Source organism: Rhinichthys klamathensis, unplaced genomic scaffold (genome assembly GCF_029890125.1).
Source record: "Rhinichthys klamathensis goyatoka isolate OS25496 unplaced genomic scaffold, OSU_Roscu_1.1 h1tg000021l_1, whole genome shotgun sequence".
Taxonomy (NCBI): Eukaryota; Metazoa; Chordata; class Actinopteri; order Cypriniformes; family Leuciscidae; genus Rhinichthys; species Rhinichthys klamathensis.
In genome coordinates this window covers 2363816-2385716 of record NW_026606572.1, presented here as the reverse complement: position 1 = coordinate 2385716, position 21901 = coordinate 2363816, and the positions used below count along the sequence as shown (strand labels likewise).

The window sequence follows — 21901 nt, the reverse complement described above, 5'->3', positions numbered from 1 at the left end:
GTCATTTCAAACCCTCTCATGTCATTAGTTTTCTCTGTGGAACACTAAAATATATTTTAACATTTTATTTCCATACAATGGTAGTTCAGAGTGACCACTAGTTGTCGAGTGCCAAAAATAAGAAAAAATAATCATTATAAAAAGACACTAATAAAAGTGTGAGCTAAACAAGTCCTTTGAAGTCAGGACTGTTTGAGGAATTATAATAATTAAATTGCATTCTTATAGAAATATTTTCTCCCATCCAATATATAATTTGATATCCTGACATTTGGTTAGAATTTACAACGGAGAACCAATTACCAAGTTGCCGTAAAGCTTCAGAAGAGTCACTTGAATATGAAATTAAATATGAATTTCTTTGTATACAAAAGATTTTTTTGTGTGTGTTTGACAGTAAAACAGCATACGGGTTTGGAACGCTTGAGTAAATAATACCAGCTTTCGTATTTATGGCTGAACAAATCCTTTTCACTAAACTACATCCAGATGCTTCTGATAAAGTTCAACCAAAAATAATTTTTTAAAAACCCCCACTAAATGTTAATATGACATCTGCAGCCGCCAAAGGAAAGACATGTACATAGGTCAGACACTGACCAGCTCTCTGACAGTCTGATAACTGGCTGATAACAGCCAGAGAATAACCTCCAACACTCCTCCACTCTCTCAGTTTGCCTGTCTCATTCCTTCTCAGCAGCCTCCCTTTTCAGTTCTCCTCTGTTGTCATCTAGAAGGTCTCTTTCTTGTACTCTTCTCCTCTGGTCTCCATAACTTCTTTCTCCTGTCTGGCTGGTTTTAGGGCCTTTTCGTGACTCTGAGAGATCCTGTACAAGCAGTCTTTTAATATAAAGACTCTGTGTCTTTTCTAAGACAAGAGGTGCAATTCTAGTTCTCCGACTTCAGTCTGGCCACAAGATCTGAACTCACAGCATAGGCTTGGAAATATCAGAGCAAACAAGATGTGGCACACACATAGTAAAAGAATAAAGGAATAGAGACCGACTAAGAAAAATGTTCTCACTGTGACACTCCTCACCCCTCTCCTCACACAAGAAAAGACCAAACGTCTACCTAACTATGGCAGGCAAGACAATTTAGTACTTCACAACCACTCAAATCAATTTCCCTCATAGACGTAAATGTACTGAAGTCACAGAATAATGGGAAAGGACATTTTAGTTGGCTAAAAAGAGCTTTAAAGAAAAATAACATATAAAGGAGAAACTGATTGCTTTCTTCTACACTGATTCCTTAAAAGAGATGAGAGGAACAGCTATCTCCAGCCTTAGCTCTCCCGCTGATCTCAGCAGAACTGCATTTAAAACTCGCTTCTATTATGCTACATTACCTCCGCTACAGGACTCCAAGTGAACTCTTCACCTCTTTTCCTTAGAACAATCATTCCAGTACCATGTCCTCTTTGTGAGGAGGAATACAGCTGACTCGGTCCTATGGTTTCATACTTAAACCACATCATGTTTGAATGATTCATTCTGTTTGGCTAACCAACATTCTGAGGCTTGGATTTTCAGAAATTGCACAAGTACACTACCATTTAAAAGTTTGCAGTCGATACGATTTTTTATTATTATTATCATTATTATATTTATTGAAAGAAATTAATATTTTATTAAGGAAGAATGCCTTAAACTGTGAAGACTGTTACATTGTTTAAAAAAAATCTAATTTCAAATAAATGCTGTTTTTGATCAAATAAAAGCAGCCTTGGTGAGCATAAAAAAAAAAAAACTTTTTGAGATACATACACACACACACACATATATATGCACATTCATATAAATATATACATACACTACCGTTCAAAAGTTTGGGGTCGGTACGATTTTAAATACTTTTAAAAGAATTCTCTTCTGCTAACCATGGCTGCGCTTATTTGATTAAAAATACAACAAAAAATCAGTTATAGTATTAAATATTATTCCAGTGTAAATCAGCTGTTTTCTGTGTGAATATATAGTAAAGTGTAATTTATTCCTGTGATCAAAGCTGAATTTTCAGCATCACCAGTGTCAGTGTCTTCAGTGTCAAATGATCCTTCACAAATCAGTATAATATGAGGATTTGATGCTCAAGAAACATTTATTATTATTATCAATGTTGAAACAGATGTTCGTCTGTCAGTTGTACAGTTTTTTTGTTTTTTTTTAGGATTCTTTGATGAATAGGAAGTTCAAAAGACTTTTGTAACATTATAAATGTCTTTACTGTCACTTTCGATCAAATTAATTATTCCTTGATAAATAAAAGTATTGATTTCTTTCCTCCAAAAAATAAAAATAAAATTCTCACTGACCCCAAACTTTTGAACGGTAGTGTATATACATTTTAACTTCATAGACCCATACAATCCGCCAGCAGCCATATCACCCTGTAGTCCAAGACTGGTTGCCCACTGAAGCTAAGCAGGGTTGAGCCTGGTCAGTACATAGGAGACCTAATGGGAAAACCAGGATGTTGCTGGAAGAGGTGTTAGTGAGGCCAGCAGGGGGGTGCTCACCCTATGGTCTGTGTGGGTCCTAACGCCCCAGTGTAGTGACGGGGACACTATACTGTCAAAAAGCAACGTCCTTCGGATGAGACGTTAAACTGAGGTCTGACTCTCTGTGGTCATTAAAAACATCTGGCCAAAAATACAGTAATCATAAGATATGCACATGGACACTGATGCCCAACATATAAAATGTGAAAGAAAACACAATCCCACAAAAATGTCAATTAAAAAACACGTTGGAAACACTCAAGAGTACAATTCTCTGTAATCAGGAAAAAGCACTGTACAAAATACTTATTTGAGGCAACATGACTTCTTATTCAAAGAATCGGGCACGAAGTAACAATGTGACAACTACGCCTCTCCAGACAATATTATTCATTGTAAGAATCATGCAGGATGTTGCTGGAGTAAACATAGACCTCACTGTATCAAACATTGCTCACACAATGTACCAAATTCTCATAAAAACTAATTTCCTTCCTAGCAGGTTCATAACTCGATCCTCAACATTTAAAAAAAAAAACAGAATACAGACCGTCTCTAGAAGCATCTTCTAAAAATGTACAAATGTAGCCTATTTTATTTGCTGTCTTTGTTATATAAAAAGATGTATTTGCCATAATATTTGGGGCTCGAGCATCAAAAAGTTTGAAACCAGTCACTACTATGAAAATGTTGTGCATCCGTAGCGACGATGTTGCCATTTTGGTGGCTCTGAAATGACACACATCCGCTTTACACCACAGCAGGTCCAGAAATTTGAACTTCATTAAACTAGAAGTTCTCAAGACTATGTGATGCTTCACTCCGAGATTTAGGCTGCTGTCCAGAGTTCTTTGAAAGCCAGACCAGGCCGCGCTGCTCTTCACACTCTAATGAGGTATCGAGCCCAACACCAGCCTGCAACCTCTGACTCACGCTAACACACTTCTCAGTGCAGAAGCTCAGCTACTAAATTACTAACGCCCCTCTGGACTCCCCTTGCTGTCGGAATAGGCTCGCTGACAGCGTTGAAGAAGGGCAAGCGGAGTAGCCCTTTATGACTCAGGCGCTGCTGCCCAACTTGTTCATGTGTTTTGCCATGATTAAGAGAGGGGAGGTCTCTCATCGGCAGCTCATGCACATGCTGATAGTCTGGTTCAGCGTTTAATATCCCTCTCGGCCTAATGTGAAGTAGCAAGCATGTGATTATTGGGGGTGGAGGGCTCCCAGCGACGCATGCTATAAAGTGCAGGCTGTCGTTTTTCTGTGTTTCTTGAAAGGGATGGCGCGTAGGTTGTAAAGCTCGGCTCCAGATCTTCTCCCACTCTGCTGGATCAATGCTGGGAGAGTCTGGGAAAGTGATGTTCCAAAACCTCGCAAATGCTAGTATTGAACATGCTGACGACACATATTGCAACAAGCATTGGGGAACGTTACCTTTAACATTATATATTATTACTCCCAATAAAGCAAATATTGTTACAGTTTAAGGAAATTAATGTTTCTTCACACTATCCAACACAGCAACACAGAATCAACCAATGGCATTAGTTTGGCAACTGTTTGTCAAACTAATGGAAGACGGTGGGAGCTGGGGGAGTTACTGGTTTGAAAACAATATTGAAATTCAGTTTGGTAACGCCATTGCCTTTTTCACCCCAAAGAGTAAAGACAAAAAATTGTCTAACTGTATACTAAAATGAATTGAGACATTTTAAAGTAAGAAAATGCCACATTGTGAGACAGTATTAACTCTTTCCCCACCATTGAACGAGATTTTCTGTTATTTATGACAACGCTTCCTCGCCATTGACGAGTTTCTGGCAATCCATGTTGTCTCTGTTATACGGTAGAGAGCGCTATTACGCATCACGTACAGAATCTCTGGATCCAAAAACGAACAAGGAAGCAGCAAAAACAAGTGATAGAAGATTGCTTACGCACATGTAACGTGATCATCACACAGAAAACAGTATAAACTGCCTAATGTTCCTGAATAAAATGTCGACCCAGGAAGAGGCAGCTCTGATGGACTCGATCTACTACATCTATGTTTTGATCATCATTCTGAATCTAATCCTGGTGAAGTTCCTGTTCAGATATTCATACAACAAAATGGGGACCATGAACGTTTTGTGAGAATGATTGAAAATGTTGGTGCCGACTGGCAACTTTTTATCTTTTTTTTTTTTTTAATGCAAACAAAAAAATTTGTAAAAAAGTTACAAATTATTCACAATTACAGAATATAAAGCTACAAGTAGGAGATATAGTTACAACTGAGAGACATCCAATTAAATTACGAGAAATACAGTAAAGTTGCAACAGTTAGCCTATATTAAAAGTTGCAAAAAATGAAATAAAGTTGCAACTGTGAGGTATAAAGTTGCCATTGTGATATAAATTATGAGAAATAAAGTAGCAATTGCCAGCAATATTTTTTTATTATTATTATTCTGAGGTGGAAACTGGCTTCAGTTGAAATAACTTCACACTTTACATAAACAAAAAAGTAACACGTTATGCACTACCATTGAATAGTTTGGGGTCAATAAGATTTTTTTATGATTTTAAATAAGTCTCTTCTGCTCACCAAGGCTGCATTTATTTATTCAAAAATACAGTAAAAACAGTAATATTGTGAAATATTATTACAATTTAAAGTAACAGTTTTTTATTTTAATATGAGATGTCAAAGCTGAATTTTCTGCATCATTACTCCAGTCTTCAGTGTCACATCCTTCAGAAATCATTCTAATATACTGATTTGCTGATCAAGAAACATTTATTTTTATCATCAATGTTGAATTCAGTTGTGCTGCTTAATATTTTTGTGGAAACTGAGATACATTTTCAGGATTGTTTGATGAATTTATGAATTGATGAATTTCAGAAGAACAGCGTTTACTTGAAATAGAAATCTTTTATCATTTAAAAGTCTTTACTGTCACTTTTGATCAACTTAATGAGTAATTGCAGAACAAAGTATTTATTTATTTTTAAATCTGACTGACCACAAACTTTTGAATGGTAGAGTACATTTAAAATAAATAAAAAAACCAACTATTTTTGGTATCATGATGTAAATTTAAAGAGTAACATTAATCGTAGCGTCACAAACGTATTCAGAATATATAATGCTCAATGTTTGTAATACGATTTCCTTTTGGGAAAAAACTCCATACAAACTGTTCTCAAGGTCAGCAAAACACTGATTACAGTGAAAGAGCCAGTGTTCACAGCGATGGGAATGAGGGTTCAAAACACTGCCAAATCTGGACAAACAGATAAAGACAGACAAGAGAAGAATGATCATCTTGTTCTTGTGAAATTCAGAGTGACACCTCACATTAAGACTGCCACTAATGACAATGTTCACAGATTAATTTCAACACTGTAGGCAGAAACCTGCGGGGTAAAGTGAGTGTGGTTTATAGGTATATCATGTTGCAGCATGTCCAGGTGTGCTGAGGGTACAGATGTACTCGGGTATACATTTTCATTCTGCTGCAATCACCCTTTTCATGAAGATGACACACTTCTGACGATACGAAACTGATGCAGCTCGCATCCTGATTTCAGCCTGACTCACCACTGAGTCTATTCTCTCTGGCTTTCTCTTCTCACATTTCAGGTTGTTTGAGATAGTCTGGTGCCAGGGGCCTGAATAACGTGAGGTTAAAGAGGAGAAGACCTTCTTTGTCCCTGCAATTGCTCACGTAGCACTTTTGAACAACAGCAGCACATGAAAGAGAATAAAACTGACCCTTCTCAAAGTCCTGACCTTAAAATGTTACTGAGCAATTCTACCTTAGCAACTGTCTCCCATATATTCAGACCAGATTTTGCTCTTTTTTTTATGTAAGTCTATGGAGGCAGGGCCATCCCAAGCACGTGGCGGCTCCCAGTACGAGTTAGCTAGTTAGTTAATTTATTTAAGTATTAATTCAGGTCACAGTACTAAAGGTGATGATAACCAAAAAGGTCTAATTGCTAACAAGCTGCAAATGCTTTCAAATGAGATTTCTTTGAGTAGCATTTACCTTCTGATTGGAAGTCTTAATGGTTTTTAAATCACGTTACTGTGTAATTTAACTTTTTTATAGAAAAATGCAGATAAAAATGTTTTGCAAGTCATTCATTTAAGCCCACATAAGAATAATACAGAATAAATTTGACTCATTTATAAACATTTTCTCTACACATTCTCATAAATGCAAGTGTTTGAAATGTTTCCCTATTAAACTTCAGACACTAGTATAAATTTAGACATAGTTTTGACAAACTACAGGACTGGGCCCGTCTTGAAGGACAGCTGATCTGGGCTTTAGAGGAGAGCAGATAAGGAGGGATATGTTGGCATGCACATCCAGTGGAAACTTCAGAGGATATAACACCCTACATGCATATCAGCTCAGCTCTCCAGCAAATGAGCCTCAGATACAGTCCAGATCACAGCTGTCTGCAGCAAGAGTCTGCGTGTTTCAAAACACCTGGTGATGAAACAGCTAAAAATAAGCACAGAAGATAGTAAAAACCTCTGTTGAGGACATTCTAGAATAGGAAAAAAAACATTTCAATAAGATAATAATGTCTTTATCCATATCTTAAAATTGGCATGAAATTGAAGTTGTGATCATCTTTTATTCCCTATAGCGACGTATACGAGTGAAACGGCTTCTCGAACAAGAAAAAAATGTAGGGCGGGACTTGATTTTGTTCATTGGGAATTGATTGGATGTTTGTGTTTTGCTATTGCTGTGATGTCATGTGAGTGACAGGTAGATCCCGCCCTTGCGCCAGTAAACACTTAAGAGAACACGTAAGTAAAAGAGAAGAGGAGAGATGCTGCTGCAACAGGGAGGTGAAGTTATTTTGATTAAAGATTCAGAGAAGAGCACATGAAAAATGTGCACGGATTAAATATTTATAATAATACTGCAATATTCCATAAAAAAACTATTTTGTCCATTTTGATTTCATGGTGACAAAAAAAATGATTTTAGGTGTAGGGAGTATGAAAGGCTATATAATGATGTTTTACATTGTATCGCTGTGTATTTATCTAATTTATATAATGATATTTAAATGGTAATATATTATGCACCCCTGTGGAGTCCAAGACAAATTTCTCTTTATGGACAATAAAGCATATTTCAATTCAGTTATAATTGGTTTAAGTGAGAACAACAGATTACAGTGGGAACTCCTGATTAAGCTACGTAACGTAAAGCTACATGTATGTGTGTTGTGAGAGCTCAATGACACTGAATGTCACAGTGAACCCTGATCCTGCAAAGCAGAACTAAGCACGCCCACATGATGATGAAAACACACACACACACACACACACACACACACAAGAGATCTATAGGGGCCTAAGATCAAACACCGCACCACAAAAGAGACAAAAATTAAAGGTTAAAATGAAATATTCAGGTCAGTACATCCTCACACACAAACACACCTTTGGTGTTTGGTCCATATGGCTGCGTTTAGACTGCAAAGCCATGTTAACACTTATGACCCACCGAGAAGTACTAAGCTGTCCTCAAATGTTTCACTTTACTCTATCGAATACAACCTTAACCTGCATGTCGTCAAAACATTACAGGATTGCAATTAAGTCTAAAAAGGGGAAGAATAATGTGACTTCATAGAGCCTACATCTATTTAGAGCACTCCTGTATACAGTTATTCAGAATGAACTAAGACCAAGATCATTCTTCACCCACTATTCTCTTTTGAAAATACTGAAGATGCTCACTCATGCCATCCATTACTCTGTTAAAATATGTGCACACAACTAGTCTTGAGTGTATCGTAAAACTGGAAAAGAGTGACTTATGGTGCTTTCACACATTTAATTGGTTTATACTAATTTCTTTTCATTTTACAAAATATGTCTACTCGTTGCAAAATATGTGCTTGACACTCAGAGACTCAAAAATACTTTGTTTGGACATGCACAGACATTACAATCTATTACAGTGAAAATTAATTACAGAAAATTGTGAAATGTGTATTGGATAAGACGAGTGTTTATATACTGGATATGCCTGGCCCACAAAAAAAAAAAGAAGTGTTTTTGTAGTTTTTTTTTTTTTTTTTTGTAACCAAATCTGGTCTGCTCTGATAATATGGTAAATGCAGCCTATTTTACTAAACTGTTAGAGGAACAGAATTTCAGCCTGAAAGCTCAAAGCTATACAATGTTTCAAATAACAAACACATAAATAAATTAAACCCAAAACAAAAACAACACAGTGCCAAACACCCAGTAGTGATCGTCTCGCTCATGTTTGAGTTGCATGAGTTGCATCACTGGGGACCGGGTTGAAAAAAAGCACCAAGCTAGGGATGAGAAGCAACCATTTGAAATGTACAACTACAAAACTCAAAATGTTCTTCAGAAGCAAACTGTTACATAAATCACTGCAGCTGAGTGAAGTAGATTTAAAGAGGATGTTATGCCCGTTTGCTTGAACCATTTTTCTTTGGCAGGAGTGAGGAGAGCTTCCTTTCTTCCCACTGATCTCAGAAGCAGCAAGAAGCCAAGGGAACGTGCGCAGATAGCCGTTTATTCAGGAGAAATGATCATCTTATTTCATCATTCCATCATGCAAAGAGACCAGATTGGCACAATAAACACCAGAGATACAGGGACAGCTTTTAAAATACAGAGTACAAACGGAGGAGAGGTAATAAGACTGCTCATATCACAGAGATGCAGTTGACAACACTAGAAGAGTGAATCTCGCAGAAACATGCTTGAGTCGCATTTCACCCCAGGACCAATTATTTGGGGAAAGGCCCATTTTCATTTCATTAATTTTTTTTTGTTTGCAATGTTATTTTTGATAAATAACCACATTTATCCACCAAATTTTAATTACTTTAGCTTAGTACAAGAAATTAAATTTTGTCTAAAGACTTATACAAATAATATTACATATTTTATTTCCTGCATTACAGTAATAATTGGGTGAGAAGGTTAGAGAAAGAAAAAAATTGAGAGAGAGAGAGATTTGTAGAAAAAAAACCATTACTCTTATACGAAGCAATCCTAAGACGTTTATTTTATAAATAACTTAATTTTTCTTTTTTTTGCATTATACCTACTAATAACAATTGTGTGGGTAGTGGGTACGCTTCATTTAAAAAAAAATATATATATATTTATTTTACTTAATTTATTTTTATGAACTGCCTGTGAAGTGTAGCATAATTATTTTGTTATTTCGATTTTGGGGTGAAATATGATCTGAAACATTCTTGACCGGTTCACTGATTTACACAGAATTGTCTGTGGCTATGTATATACTGAGTTTCACTGTGATTAGAGAACGAATTAAGGGGGGAAAATAAACATAACTGAGAAAGAGTGTAGGAAAGAGAGGGCTGAGTGATTTTCGATGACAGCATGCGTACAGATGGCAGGCGGTGAAGAATTGAAAAGCATGCGAGGGGAGGTGGTGGGGTAGTCCTGTTATGCGAGCAAGGCCATGGGGAAATGGGTTAAGAGGTTAGAGACGCACAGGCTCCAGTGAGTATTTGTGCTTCCTCCCCTCACCTCATGTACACTGCCTAAAAATACAGCCTACAATGAGCACAGCCATTACTCCTGTCAGCAGCTGGGAGCAGCCCAGTCATGGCCTACATTCAGCTCGCACATTCCAAACCCAGTTATGAAGCATACTGATCATTCATTAATCCATGAAAACACGCATACTAATTATTACACAGGGCAAGGATGTATGGCATCACATTTGCCCTTGCCAGCTTCCACAGTTTCGATCAATCACATGCTTCAGCTGTTAGCTTAGCTCAAACGCACACACAAACAGCATCAGGAGGCTACAGACTGTGTTCATCCTACACACACTAACACTCGTGTATGGCTGACAATTTTGATTAGCCGAGTTATTCCTGTCAATGACTAGAAAATCCCTGAAGGTCAAACATATGCTGCGTCGTTTCAGTGGCTTTGTTCTAAATGCTAGTGAGCTTGCTAACAGTATTTTTAGGCACTCCTAATCTAAGGCTTTTCTAAGCAGTGGGTGTCAAAATTATTTTGCCTTTGATACCTTAAATAAAAGAACAATCACATGTAGCCTATCCTTTGGCAATCTACATTAAAAGTAGCACACAATTGGGTGAAATAGTCCAATATTTAATTGTTGTAAATTGAGTTGTTAGCTTAGCAACATGCTAATATAATATTAATCAAGTCTCTTTTCGTGTAGGTAGCTTCCTGTGTGGAGAGCAGCTCGCTATGTTTTGCAGCAGAGACGTCGTTATCTGTTTTTACCAGAGCATGTGAACTTAGCCACAGGTTTTAGCTTTGACCTTAGCTTTTCTTTCAAGCATAATCCTGTCTGATAGAAACATAAAGGGTTGAAGGAGGTTTTAGAGCAGATCCTGGTGCACTGTGGGAATTTCAGGATGTGAGGAAAGATCAGGTTGAAGAGCAGATGCAAAGGTCACTGCTGCCTGACATATAAACACTGTTTTTGTCTCTAAAACACACTAATAGTTTCAATTCACACTGTTCCAAGAGAAGGGATTAAATTTAAATCAACACCTGCTTTTCATTTTCATATGAAATACAGCAGTATTAGTGTTAGTAGCTGACACAGAACAGTACAAATTATTTACTATTAACATTAGAATATCTCTGCAATTTGAATTCTGCTATCTATGTTAATGGGCAATCAATTTAGTATACAGGTTTATTTTTGTTTCTTTGGGTTTTTTGTTTGTTTGTTTTTTGAACCAATCACCTGGTTCATGCAATATTCTTAAGAACTAAAGAATAAAGATTTTTAAAAAAGTTTGTATTCCCAAAAACATTCTTATATTTTTTTAAAGAGTATTTTAAAAACAAAAAATTAAAGGTCCACTATGTAACTTTTTTTTGGTTCAAAATTCTAATTTGAATAATCAGTCAATACATCATCAATCCTTCTTCCTAAATGTGTTTTTGTTCTACCCTGATTCACTATGGTAAGCCTATTATAAGTACTTATATTTTTGACCTGACGGGATGGTTTTCGCCTGTGCGTCTCATCATATCCGTAAATAGAGTAAAAGTTGCTCCGGCTACTTTAACGTATCTTCTTCCAAAACTTATTTTTGTCTTGTTCGTATTTATCTTCACAGTCACGCAGAGCCGAAGCACAACCAAAACAATGTTCTTCCACAAAATGCATGCAGTTTTGTTTTTTAACCGCTAGAGGGCCAAAACATGCACCTTTAAGAAGAATTAGAACACTGAGCCGTAAATGTCACGTGAGTCTACCTCAACCCTTTGTTTAGCACAGGTTTGATCTAGTGACAATGACTAACTCGGGTTATTTTTCAACCCACAACCATGGTTATTGTGATGTTGGGAATAGTTAAAAAGGAGCACTTATATGAGGTCTGTTAGCACATAGAGGCAACAGAAAGGATGATGGTGTGTTAAAAGAAGCACAGAGATCTCGAAATGGGGTATTGAGCAAGGACATGCCTGTCCTTAAACAGGTGGCTCTCAGTGTGATGCTCTCCAGCCCACACCATACACGACTCATGACTCACTGATCCCATATTAAAACTGTTCCTGCTGGTCCACATGTCCATTTGTGCAGCCTCTCAAGACATGCGGTGCATGTGAGCCTATGCAGCAACGCCTGGCATTTGACAACTCAGCCCACACGGTTAGTCACAATCAACAGCCGAACTGTTAACAATGAGTATTTTGTAATAAGTTACGGTCACTCACAAGCCCATGTGACTATGCTAACAAATGGATGAGACATCAGCGGTATGTGTGTGTGAGCAGAGCTGGAAGGATAAAGTTTAATTACAATTATAATTAAGAGGACTATTGATACTGATATCATGGTGGCAGGTGGCAAGGCAGCATTACAAGCCTGTGCCCTACTTAATAATAGGGTGGGCTGGCACACAGATGGACTGGCATTCTGTCAGGTAGCTTCTCTATTACACCACCAGAACAGTGACTGATTTGTGCAGCATAAATCCACTCAGGCATTAAAAGTCCACCAATTAGCGCAGATCCATTAACATGAGCAATGACGAGTTGGAGAGGATTCAGGCTGACGGCTCCAAAAAAAAGGCTGCACTTCAAATGTCACTTTAAAAAAAGATCCCAAACGTGACTTTCCAAGCATATCCAAGACTGCATTGCCAGAATTGCCTGGAGATAAACTCTAAAATCAGTTTCAAAGAACCAATTATAAGTAGTACTATTCAGATGAGATTTGTTTAATAAACAATGTTTTAGTCACAGTTTTTAATTAGGACGCACCAATATTCAAATTTTGGCTGACATCGATAAGCTGATACTTTTGATCTAAAATTTTGTCTGAAGAAATTAACACAATTTTGTCTAAATAAGTTAAAAATAAAACTTAAATGAATCATTTGTAAATGCTACAAATGAATTCAGGCATCGCAACAGTACAAAGTACCATACGAAAAATTAATATTCCTTTTGAGATTTGCTAAAGATTTAACAGCGTTATTAAATCGTGTTTTTAACCATTAACATCAAGTTAGATTATGGTAAAACCTCATCTAAATGTACAAATATGGGAAATGAGCATGAACAATAAAATACACAATCAATCATATAAAAATAAATCTTAGTCAATAACCGATATTCCATAACAGTGTATCATTTCATGTACAAATTCAGATGGGACTAAAACCTTGTCTCTGATTGATTTAAATCTCTTTTTAATATTTTATTGATTTAATTCTCTTTTTAAACTGGATGGCGTGTTTGAATTACCAACCATTTTACGCAGAAAGCGGGGAAAAAAAGGTTCTAAACCCAATGACAATACCATAACTACAACTATCTTGCTGAGCAGCTGACTGACAGCTTTAGTTATGGTTTATAATGAAAGGTCAAAATAAATGAGAAGTTGTGTGGGGAAAAAATTATATAACAATATCTCACAAATCCAAGACATTGCTATTTGATTTCTCAGAGGACCCCCGAGTTATCTTAAAAACAGTAGGTAATTTCCTCTGTAATTTGTACCAAGGTTGTTAAAGAAAATCACAGATGTGTTTGATTCAGACGAGACTAAAATCACAAGTACATCTGTGAAACCCGCATTTACCCAATCTCCTGTGGGAAAACCTGTCCTGTCTGAGTGCAAGAATGGCTCATGAATGCAAAAACAGTGCTGTTGGAAGCATACTATATTATAAATGAGTGTTAAGTGAGAGTTCGGAGGAGGGCTCACCGGTGAGGTTGGTACGGGCGCTGTAGGAGCCCAGGTAGCGGCTGTCTGTGTTTGGGGTGTAGCACTCGTACATGCCCTGGTCGGCGGCCTGCAGTTTGGTGATGTGCAGCACGACAGAGTCTCCGCTCAGCCTCTCGATGTAGATCTCCTTGCTGTTGACACGCTGGGCGTACAAGGCGTAGGCGTAGCTGTGCTGGGACGTGCTCACGATACGGATCTCTCGATCGGGAGCGGTGTAAAGGTACATGGACCACTCAAAGTCTTGCTCCACTCCTTCCTTGTAGCCGGTCACATTACACCAGATGGTGATGTGAGATCCTTCCGTTCGAATCAAGGGCCCTGGCTGAACTGTGACCTGCCGCTGGGCTGAGCAAGAGCCCACTGTAAGGCAGACAGAAGGAGGGGTCAGTAATGGTCAAATATGACTATATTAAATATAAACATCTTCTCAATATTTTTATATTTGATCTGAAATGACTTAAATGTGTTTTTGCCATCAGGTAAACCATAATTTTAACCAAACAGCTGTTTATGAAAATAGATTCAGAATGTTTAAAGTAAGAACTAAACCAGTCAATCTATTTCAGAAAATTGTTACAATCTTGATAAGAAGTCCCACTTTTGAGTGCTGTGTGTGTGCGCGCGTGTGTGTGTGTGTGTGTGTGTGTGTGTGTGTGTGTGTGTGTGTGTGTGTGTGTGTGTGTGTGTGTGTGTGTGTGTGTGTGTGTGTCCATCGGCTCTTCAAGAAATCAAGTGGCCTTCAGCCAAGAGACCCATTACACACAGCCACTCAAAAGAATTACACTGAACTACAGACCCTTCAAGAAACACACACTGTATGTCTGCTGAGATAAAAAAAAAACTCACACTGTAACTGCTACAATTAAGACACAAATAAAGGGCAAAGCCCGAGCAGCCCATAATGAGTTTATATATATATATATATATAGCTGTGCAGAAAGCACAAGGGATAAAAGCAAGACTAAGCAAGAGATGTGCTTAAACAGACCTGAGATTTTTCCACTGACAGCCCTGACCTGTCTTTAATTAATGCAGAAGACAGGCCTACCGAATAACACTTCTACTAAAATGTACTGTTTAGTAGGTTTGTGTGGATAGGTAAACGTAAAAAATATGTTGTCAAGTTGGACAGACTTTGAAACGCAAGATCTTTTCTCCTTGCGAGCAGATAAAGAAATCAGTCGACTGAATACTGAAACTAAAGATTATCATCTTATTTATGACAAAATAACTATCCTCCTTTGGAAACAAGCAATACACAGGACCAAAGACAAATGACATAAAAAGAAAGTTATAACAGCATTTTGGTGCAGATGAGTGAACGGTAGCGAAACGTGATTAGCAGATGCGGAATACATTCTAGAAAAGATAATGTGGTAATTTTAATGCAATTTAATGTGTTTCATGTGTGAAAGTAGCAATTATTCATCTTTTTGTGTGTGTGTGTGTGTGTGTGTGTGTGTGTGTGTGTGTGTGTGTGTGTGTGTGTGTGTGTGTGTGTGTGTGTGTGTGTGTGTGTGTGTGTGTGTGTGTGTGTGTGTGTGTGTGTGTGTGTGTGTGTGTGTGTGTGGAGTTGTTATTTTCCTGCTAAATTATTTTTATAGTTTTAAATATTTGGAATATATTTTGCACATTTGCTCCTGATGATTGTAATTAATTTACAGTTCAATGACTAACTATAATTATTATTAACCATATTAATTAACATCAGACAGTTTAAACATTTTTTTTAATGCTTTAGCATTATGAGGGAATTAAGGAACTATTTTGTTGATTAATTGTAATCTACACTGTAGAAAAAGTAACCTACTGTATATGTAAATATTCTTTCAGAAAACAGGAACAATACAACAGTACTTCATGTTAAACATATGTAATTTTACTGTACATTTTTATTTTATTTAAATAATTTTGTTTCTTCTTTGAGTCTTCTTTCTATTTAGTTAATGTTAATTGTATTATTTTAGTGTTGTGTTACCCTGATGGGTTTTTTTCCACGGGACACAAAAGTGGCATTACTTCCTTTGCTTTTCAGAAGTTTTACAGCATCTGCATCTCTGAGACAATGACAACACCTCTCTGAGAATAATGAATGGTCTGTAGAGAGTGAAAGATGGCGACTGATATGTAAACGGCATCCTAGTTTGACAAAATCATAGGATAAAGGAAGACAAGTGTGAACAGTTGGAGTTGAGGGAACAGCGAGAAAGTCATTCCTCGGATGTCATTGTCCAATCTGTAACAGAAAAAAAAAAAAAGGAGAGCCCATCTGCTAGCCCATCCCGTCTGGTATGGGAATGTGACAATGAGTGAGCGTGCGTGGGTGAACGTTCCCCATGCCTCAAAAGAGATGTCAGTGATTTAATTACTCCTAAATATGCACATGCATCTGTATCTCTAGGCCATCCCGTAATGAACTGAAAGTGGTTTTTAGCACTTTCTTTATCCGTTTCCTTCCCTCCCGTAACCCTTGTATGCCCACACACACCTGTGCTTTACTAATACACTCCAAAAAAAAAAAAAAAAAACACCAATGAAACCGCATCCTAGTGCTCTGTCAGTACGAACAGGTCTATAGAATAGCTCCAGACAGGAGGGGTTAGCTTGACTGTGTGTTGCACTATTGCACAACCATGCACATGGGAATATACACTTCCTAAGATGATCTGATGTTTGTCATGCCCTGCGTTTCTCTCACTCCATGACATCTGGCTCTTTGTGAGTACAATGTTACGCTCTGCCAACCTGGCTCCACACCTTCATGTGCAATAGATTTTTCTCTATTCCGTCTGAGATATAGCTCAACTATGTCAAACTGTAGTCTCACAGAGACAGGCACGAGTTCTAGACCACAGTGTGGCATATTGCAAGTCAAGAACCGCCTACATCGATGGGTAGGAGCCGTCTGATGACATGTAAAGCAACTAATTATAACTTATCTACAAATGGGGGAGACAAGAAAACCCCTCCAATATTTAACATTAGCAACATTATGTATATAATGTACATGTTATGCATGTATGTACATGTCATGTTATATATGCATGTACATGCTATGTTATGTATGCATGTACTTGTTGTTATGTAATGTTATATGTAATGTTATGTTATTTGTTAGCCTATATGTAGAACAGGCAAAAGCAAAAACTTCATAACAAAGCTAAATTTATATGGTTGTGCTTGAAAATATAAATTCCTCAATTCAAATAAAATCCCTCATACCTTTTAAAGATTTACACTACTGTTCTACCATTTAGGATAATAAATTAATACTTGTTTAGCAATTATACATTAACTGGATAAAAAGTAATAGTAAATATATTTTTAATGTTACAAACGAATTCTATTTCAAATAAATGCTGTTCTTTTGAATTTTCTACTCAAAAATCATGGTTTTCACAAAAACATTAGCAGCACAACTGTTTTCAACATCCATAATAATCAAAAATGTTTCTTGATCAGAAAATCAGCATATTAGAACGATTTCTGAAGGATCATGTGACACTGAAGACTGGAGTAATGATGCTGAAAATTCAGCTCTGCATCACAGGAATAAATAACATAGTAAAATATATTCAAATAAAAAAGTTATTGATGTAAAATGCAATATTTCAAAAGATCACTGTTTTTACTCTATTTGTATATGCACTGTATATCAAAATCATAATCATCTTAGAGACCCTAAACCTTTAATATACAGCGGAAGTGTATATTATCCTGGTTCTTTTGTTTTTACATTGTTGGACTTATAGTATACAAAACTATGCAATTCAGCCTTCATAAGCTACATAACAACCAACCAACCACTGGCAAAATTACAGTTTTTTGTGTAGTGAAGAATGAGATATTCAGTGAACTGTCTGTATTCTGCAACTTTAGGTCTGATCCCAGGGCCAAACTGACCCTCTTTCCATTCTCTGTCTTGTTTACATTCACACAGACCATTAAAGATTCACCCTTTTTGGCACTCCATATCTGTCACTCTCACTTTTAGTATTCTCGTTTCAACCATTTGCCTTATTGAGGATGTGGCCGCTGGTCTGCCTGCCTGCTAAAGTTTCGCTTCGCTGTGCCAAAGTCCTTAGAGCTACCGTTCATGCTACTCAATAAGTCCGAGACTCAAAGACTGGCTAGGAGACAGTTCCCCTGAAACAAGACTTTACCTGTCAGCACAGTGCATTGCAAGAGTTCTGGTTGTTACACAGTTCACCAAGCACTCAGAGCTTGTGTTTGCTCATACATCTGTCAGAGTGATTTAGGGAGTCTCAAACTCTACACAGAATCATTTATGTACACTAATAAACAATGCAGTCTCATCGTTTCAAAGAAAAAAAACTCTAAAGGCCTGTTCACACCCAGAACGATAACTATATTAGCATCCACACCAACGCACAATATCGTTCTGTTTATTATATATAAACAAACGCTGCAGTCCTCTCGTCTGCCACTTTAGGTACTCGAGCTCGAAGCAGGATGGCATTCAGATTGGCTGTCAATGTTTTTATTGTATTTCAGCTGGAACAAAATTGTTCTGAAAGTGATTCCAATGATATGGACTGTGAGTGGACTGCGCTATTCTTTTATATTTAGAATGATTTTTAGATCTATATCTTTATCGTCCTTGATGTGAACAGGTCTTTACAGTATGTGGTAACGAAATGTAATCAAACAGGGTTTAGATTTGTAAGAGCACCAGGGTCCACGCCTGGAGTGACAGGCCAGCATTTAAGTCCTGTCATTCAACGGGTGGAAGCGACAGCCTGCTAGACCATGAATCATCAGTCTGATTTCTGCAGAATGAAGATTTCATATGACATTAAAACCAGAGACATTTCGGAGAAATTTAACCGGAACATTCATGTCAGGCTCATTCGCCTTTTTGAGCTCAACTGATGAAAGCAGCGTTTTCATGTGGGTCACATAAGACTTCCCCAGAATAACCAGCTCTGGCCTGCCATCAGCTCTGCAGCATTAAATATGGATCACATATAAAACACCATGCTTCTTTAACAACACGTGCTCTTTCTCCTGTAGAGGAGGAGGAGGAGAGGGGCATAAATGAGTTTTGTAACCGTTTCAAATACAGTACATTTTAATACCAGTTTAAAGTACTTTATTGCAGTACACCACAGGAACTTTTCCTCCTCTGAATGCCAAGTAAAGCATTTCTTAAAGTTTCATTTCACAATCTAGCTTCTGCTCTTAAAATCTTGAACAACCTTATACTGTTGACAGCAATAAACCTTACCTCACTAAACATTTTAAACTCATCCACCAATTCTAAAACCCTGCTAATTAGATATACATTAATCATATACAGGCAATTATTATCCTATTTATTTTAGAGATTGGATCTGTTTCTTAACCATTTTCTTTAGTAGCCAACGTCTTTTTTATAAAATAATTAGTCCTAACTATATATTTTTAAAAAAATTATTAAAAGCAATATTACTTTTCAGTCAAATATAACGGACGGGAACTGGAGATATTTAGCTTTCAAAAAAGACCAAAAAAGCACAATAAAAGCAACCGTCCACATGTTGAACTGGACCAACCAATTAACTAAAAATATTGTACACAAAAGAATGGATCAGTCACAAATAAGATACAGTAAACGCAACCTTTGCTATGTTTCACCCGTTTCACTTGAAACGGGCCTCGCAACAGAAGGGGCCTTGCTTGCGCTAGGAAAAGCTAACTAAACTTTAACTTTCATTAACTAAACTGAATGTCAAATCATTTAGATCCAGTAGATCCAGTATTTTTTGACAAATGAATACACTGAATAAGAATCAGTTCTCGGTTGCCAACCATAATTATTACCTTACAAATGTAAAAAGTCCCACGGGAACAAATGAAGAGAACACAAAAACATACAACAACTTCAAAACCACAACGACAATTAAAGAAAGAAGACAATGTGGGTAGATAATAGACAAAGAATAAAAGAGCAAAACAGATCACCCTGGATCAAATGCGGTCAAAACTGCAAAGATCAAAAGAAAATATGCCTGGAAGGTGTGTCTACAGTCTATGGTCAGCACAAAAGTCTCTGATAAATACTGGTACATGAGAGACAACCACTTTCCCAAGCCTGCTGTTTGTCTTGCTTTAATTGCCTCTCACACATCGAGACCTAAAGCACTTTAATGGAGCCGCTGTGTATACGGACAGAAGACATGATGCCGCGCCTCCCGGCCCAAGAGAGTAACTTAATATCCCTCAAAAGGCATTCTCATATACACACAGCTCTGGTGTTTTAACAGGACTCACACATGGAACAAATTGGCCCAAACCATTACCACCATCACCACACCTCACAAGCTCCAAACCCAGTGGAGCAATTACAAAAATGTCTTCTGCTCATTTGATGCAGGCCAGAGTGCAAGCACTACTTCCCAAGGAGAGCAAAAAGGCTTGGCGGGAAACGGTAGCCAATTAGAGGAGGCTGCAGCAAGTCAAATGGCCAGAAGAGGGGACCATATTGAGAAGGAATACAAGTCCATGGCACTTGGCATTGGCAACCCAAAATCCAATTTCTTTTATCTATGTGTGACATAGATCTCATTTTTTTGAGCAGTGTGAACACAAAAAAAATCCAATCTTTTCAATCCGATTTGGGCAGCTTTGATATGTGGTCCTTAATCCGATTATGTGTCCGGTCCATGGCAATTTGACCTGAGCATGACCTATCAGATGGGAATTGAATAGTTTCTTTAACCCCTTTTTTCTTTTGTTATGTACACATAAGCGATGCACGTACAGTTTTTGTAAATGAGGGTCGTTTCATGGTGGCTGCTGTTCAAGTCTGTTATAATTGTGATGTGAACAATTTCAAAGCAACACGGTTACATATGAGCAATTTTTTTTTTTTAAATATGATTGAATTGAGCTTAAAAGGGCACAAAACAAATGGAAATTGTCCCACTCATTTCAAACTTTTTTAAACAATTTAAGCCTGTTTTGTGATTGTAGTCACTTAACTTCAAAATATAGTAATGCTTTAAGGTGCTGGCTTTCTGTCTATTGTCTTAGAGCTGAGCTGAATCAGAAAGAAAAAGGAGCACTTTGATAAGATTTAACAGAGTTTGGCTGTGTAAAGAGACAGATTTAAGAAGCCTGTCTCAGCAAGAGATAAGAAGAAACCAGGGGCTAATGAGGTTTCAGAGGAAAGGTGCAAGATTAGTGTCACATAAAACATAGAAGTCAGTGACCATGCATCTATTTACAGTGCCAAAGTACATAAACAGAAAAATGCAAGCCAGCAGACATATTGGCTATTGAGTGCATGTCTGAGAGGGAGGGAGGGAAGGAGGGAAGGAAGGAAGGAGGGAAGGAGGGAAGGAGGGAAGGAAGGAAGGAAGGAAGGAAGGAAGGAAGGAAGGAAGGAAGGAAGGAAGGAAGGAAGGAAGGAAGGAAGGAAGGAAGGAAGGAAGGAAGGAAGGAAGGAAGGAAGGAAGGAAGGAAGGAAGGAAGGAAGGAAGGAAGGAAGGAAGGAAGGAAGGAAGGAAGGAAGGAAGGAAGGAAGGAAGGAAGGAAGGAAGAAAGAAAGAAAGAAAGAAAGAAAGAAAGAAAGAAAGAAAGAAAGAAAGAAAGAAAGAAAGAAAGAAAGAAAGAAAGAAAGAAAGAAAGAAAGAAAGAAAGAAAGAAAGAAAGAAAGAAAGAAAGAAAGGAAGGAAGGAAGGAAGGAAGGAAGGAAGGAAGGAAGGAAGGAAGGAAGGAAGGAAGGAAGGAAGGAAGGAAGGAAGGAAGGAAGGAAGGAAGGAAGGAAGGACAATTGCTAAATTAAAATTCTACAATATTTTAAATTATTTAGAAGTTAGATAAAAGGATTATTAGGAACGGTCCACATTTGTAAAGTAAATTAAAGGTGCTCTAAGCGATGTCACGCGTGTTTTAGGTCAAAACATTTTTTGTCACATACAGCAAACATCTCCTCACTAACCGCTGGCTGCCTGTCCCCTGAACACACTGTAAAGAAACGCGATCTCTGTAGACAGCCCAGGCTCCACAAACAGCAACAAAAACAAACTGGGCTAACCCGCTCCACGAAACATGACAAACAGTTCCAGCCAATCACCGACAAGAAGGACTTGGGGGCGGGGTTTGGGGGGTTAGT

The 21901-nt window shown here is 37.5% G+C and overlaps 1 protein-coding gene across 1 annotated transcript in view; it reads right to left on the bottom strand.

The window, feature by feature from the left end:
* igsf3 (immunoglobulin superfamily, member 3) overlaps nucleotides 1-21901 on the bottom strand; it is a 160161-nt gene that overhangs the window by 120841 nt on the left and 17419 nt on the right. The window contains exon 2 of the mRNA XM_056242081.1: nucleotides 13762-14142. Coding sequence (XP_056098056.1) covers nucleotides 13762-14142 — 381 coding nt within the window. The remainder of the gene's footprint in view (nucleotides 1-13761; nucleotides 14143-21901) is intronic.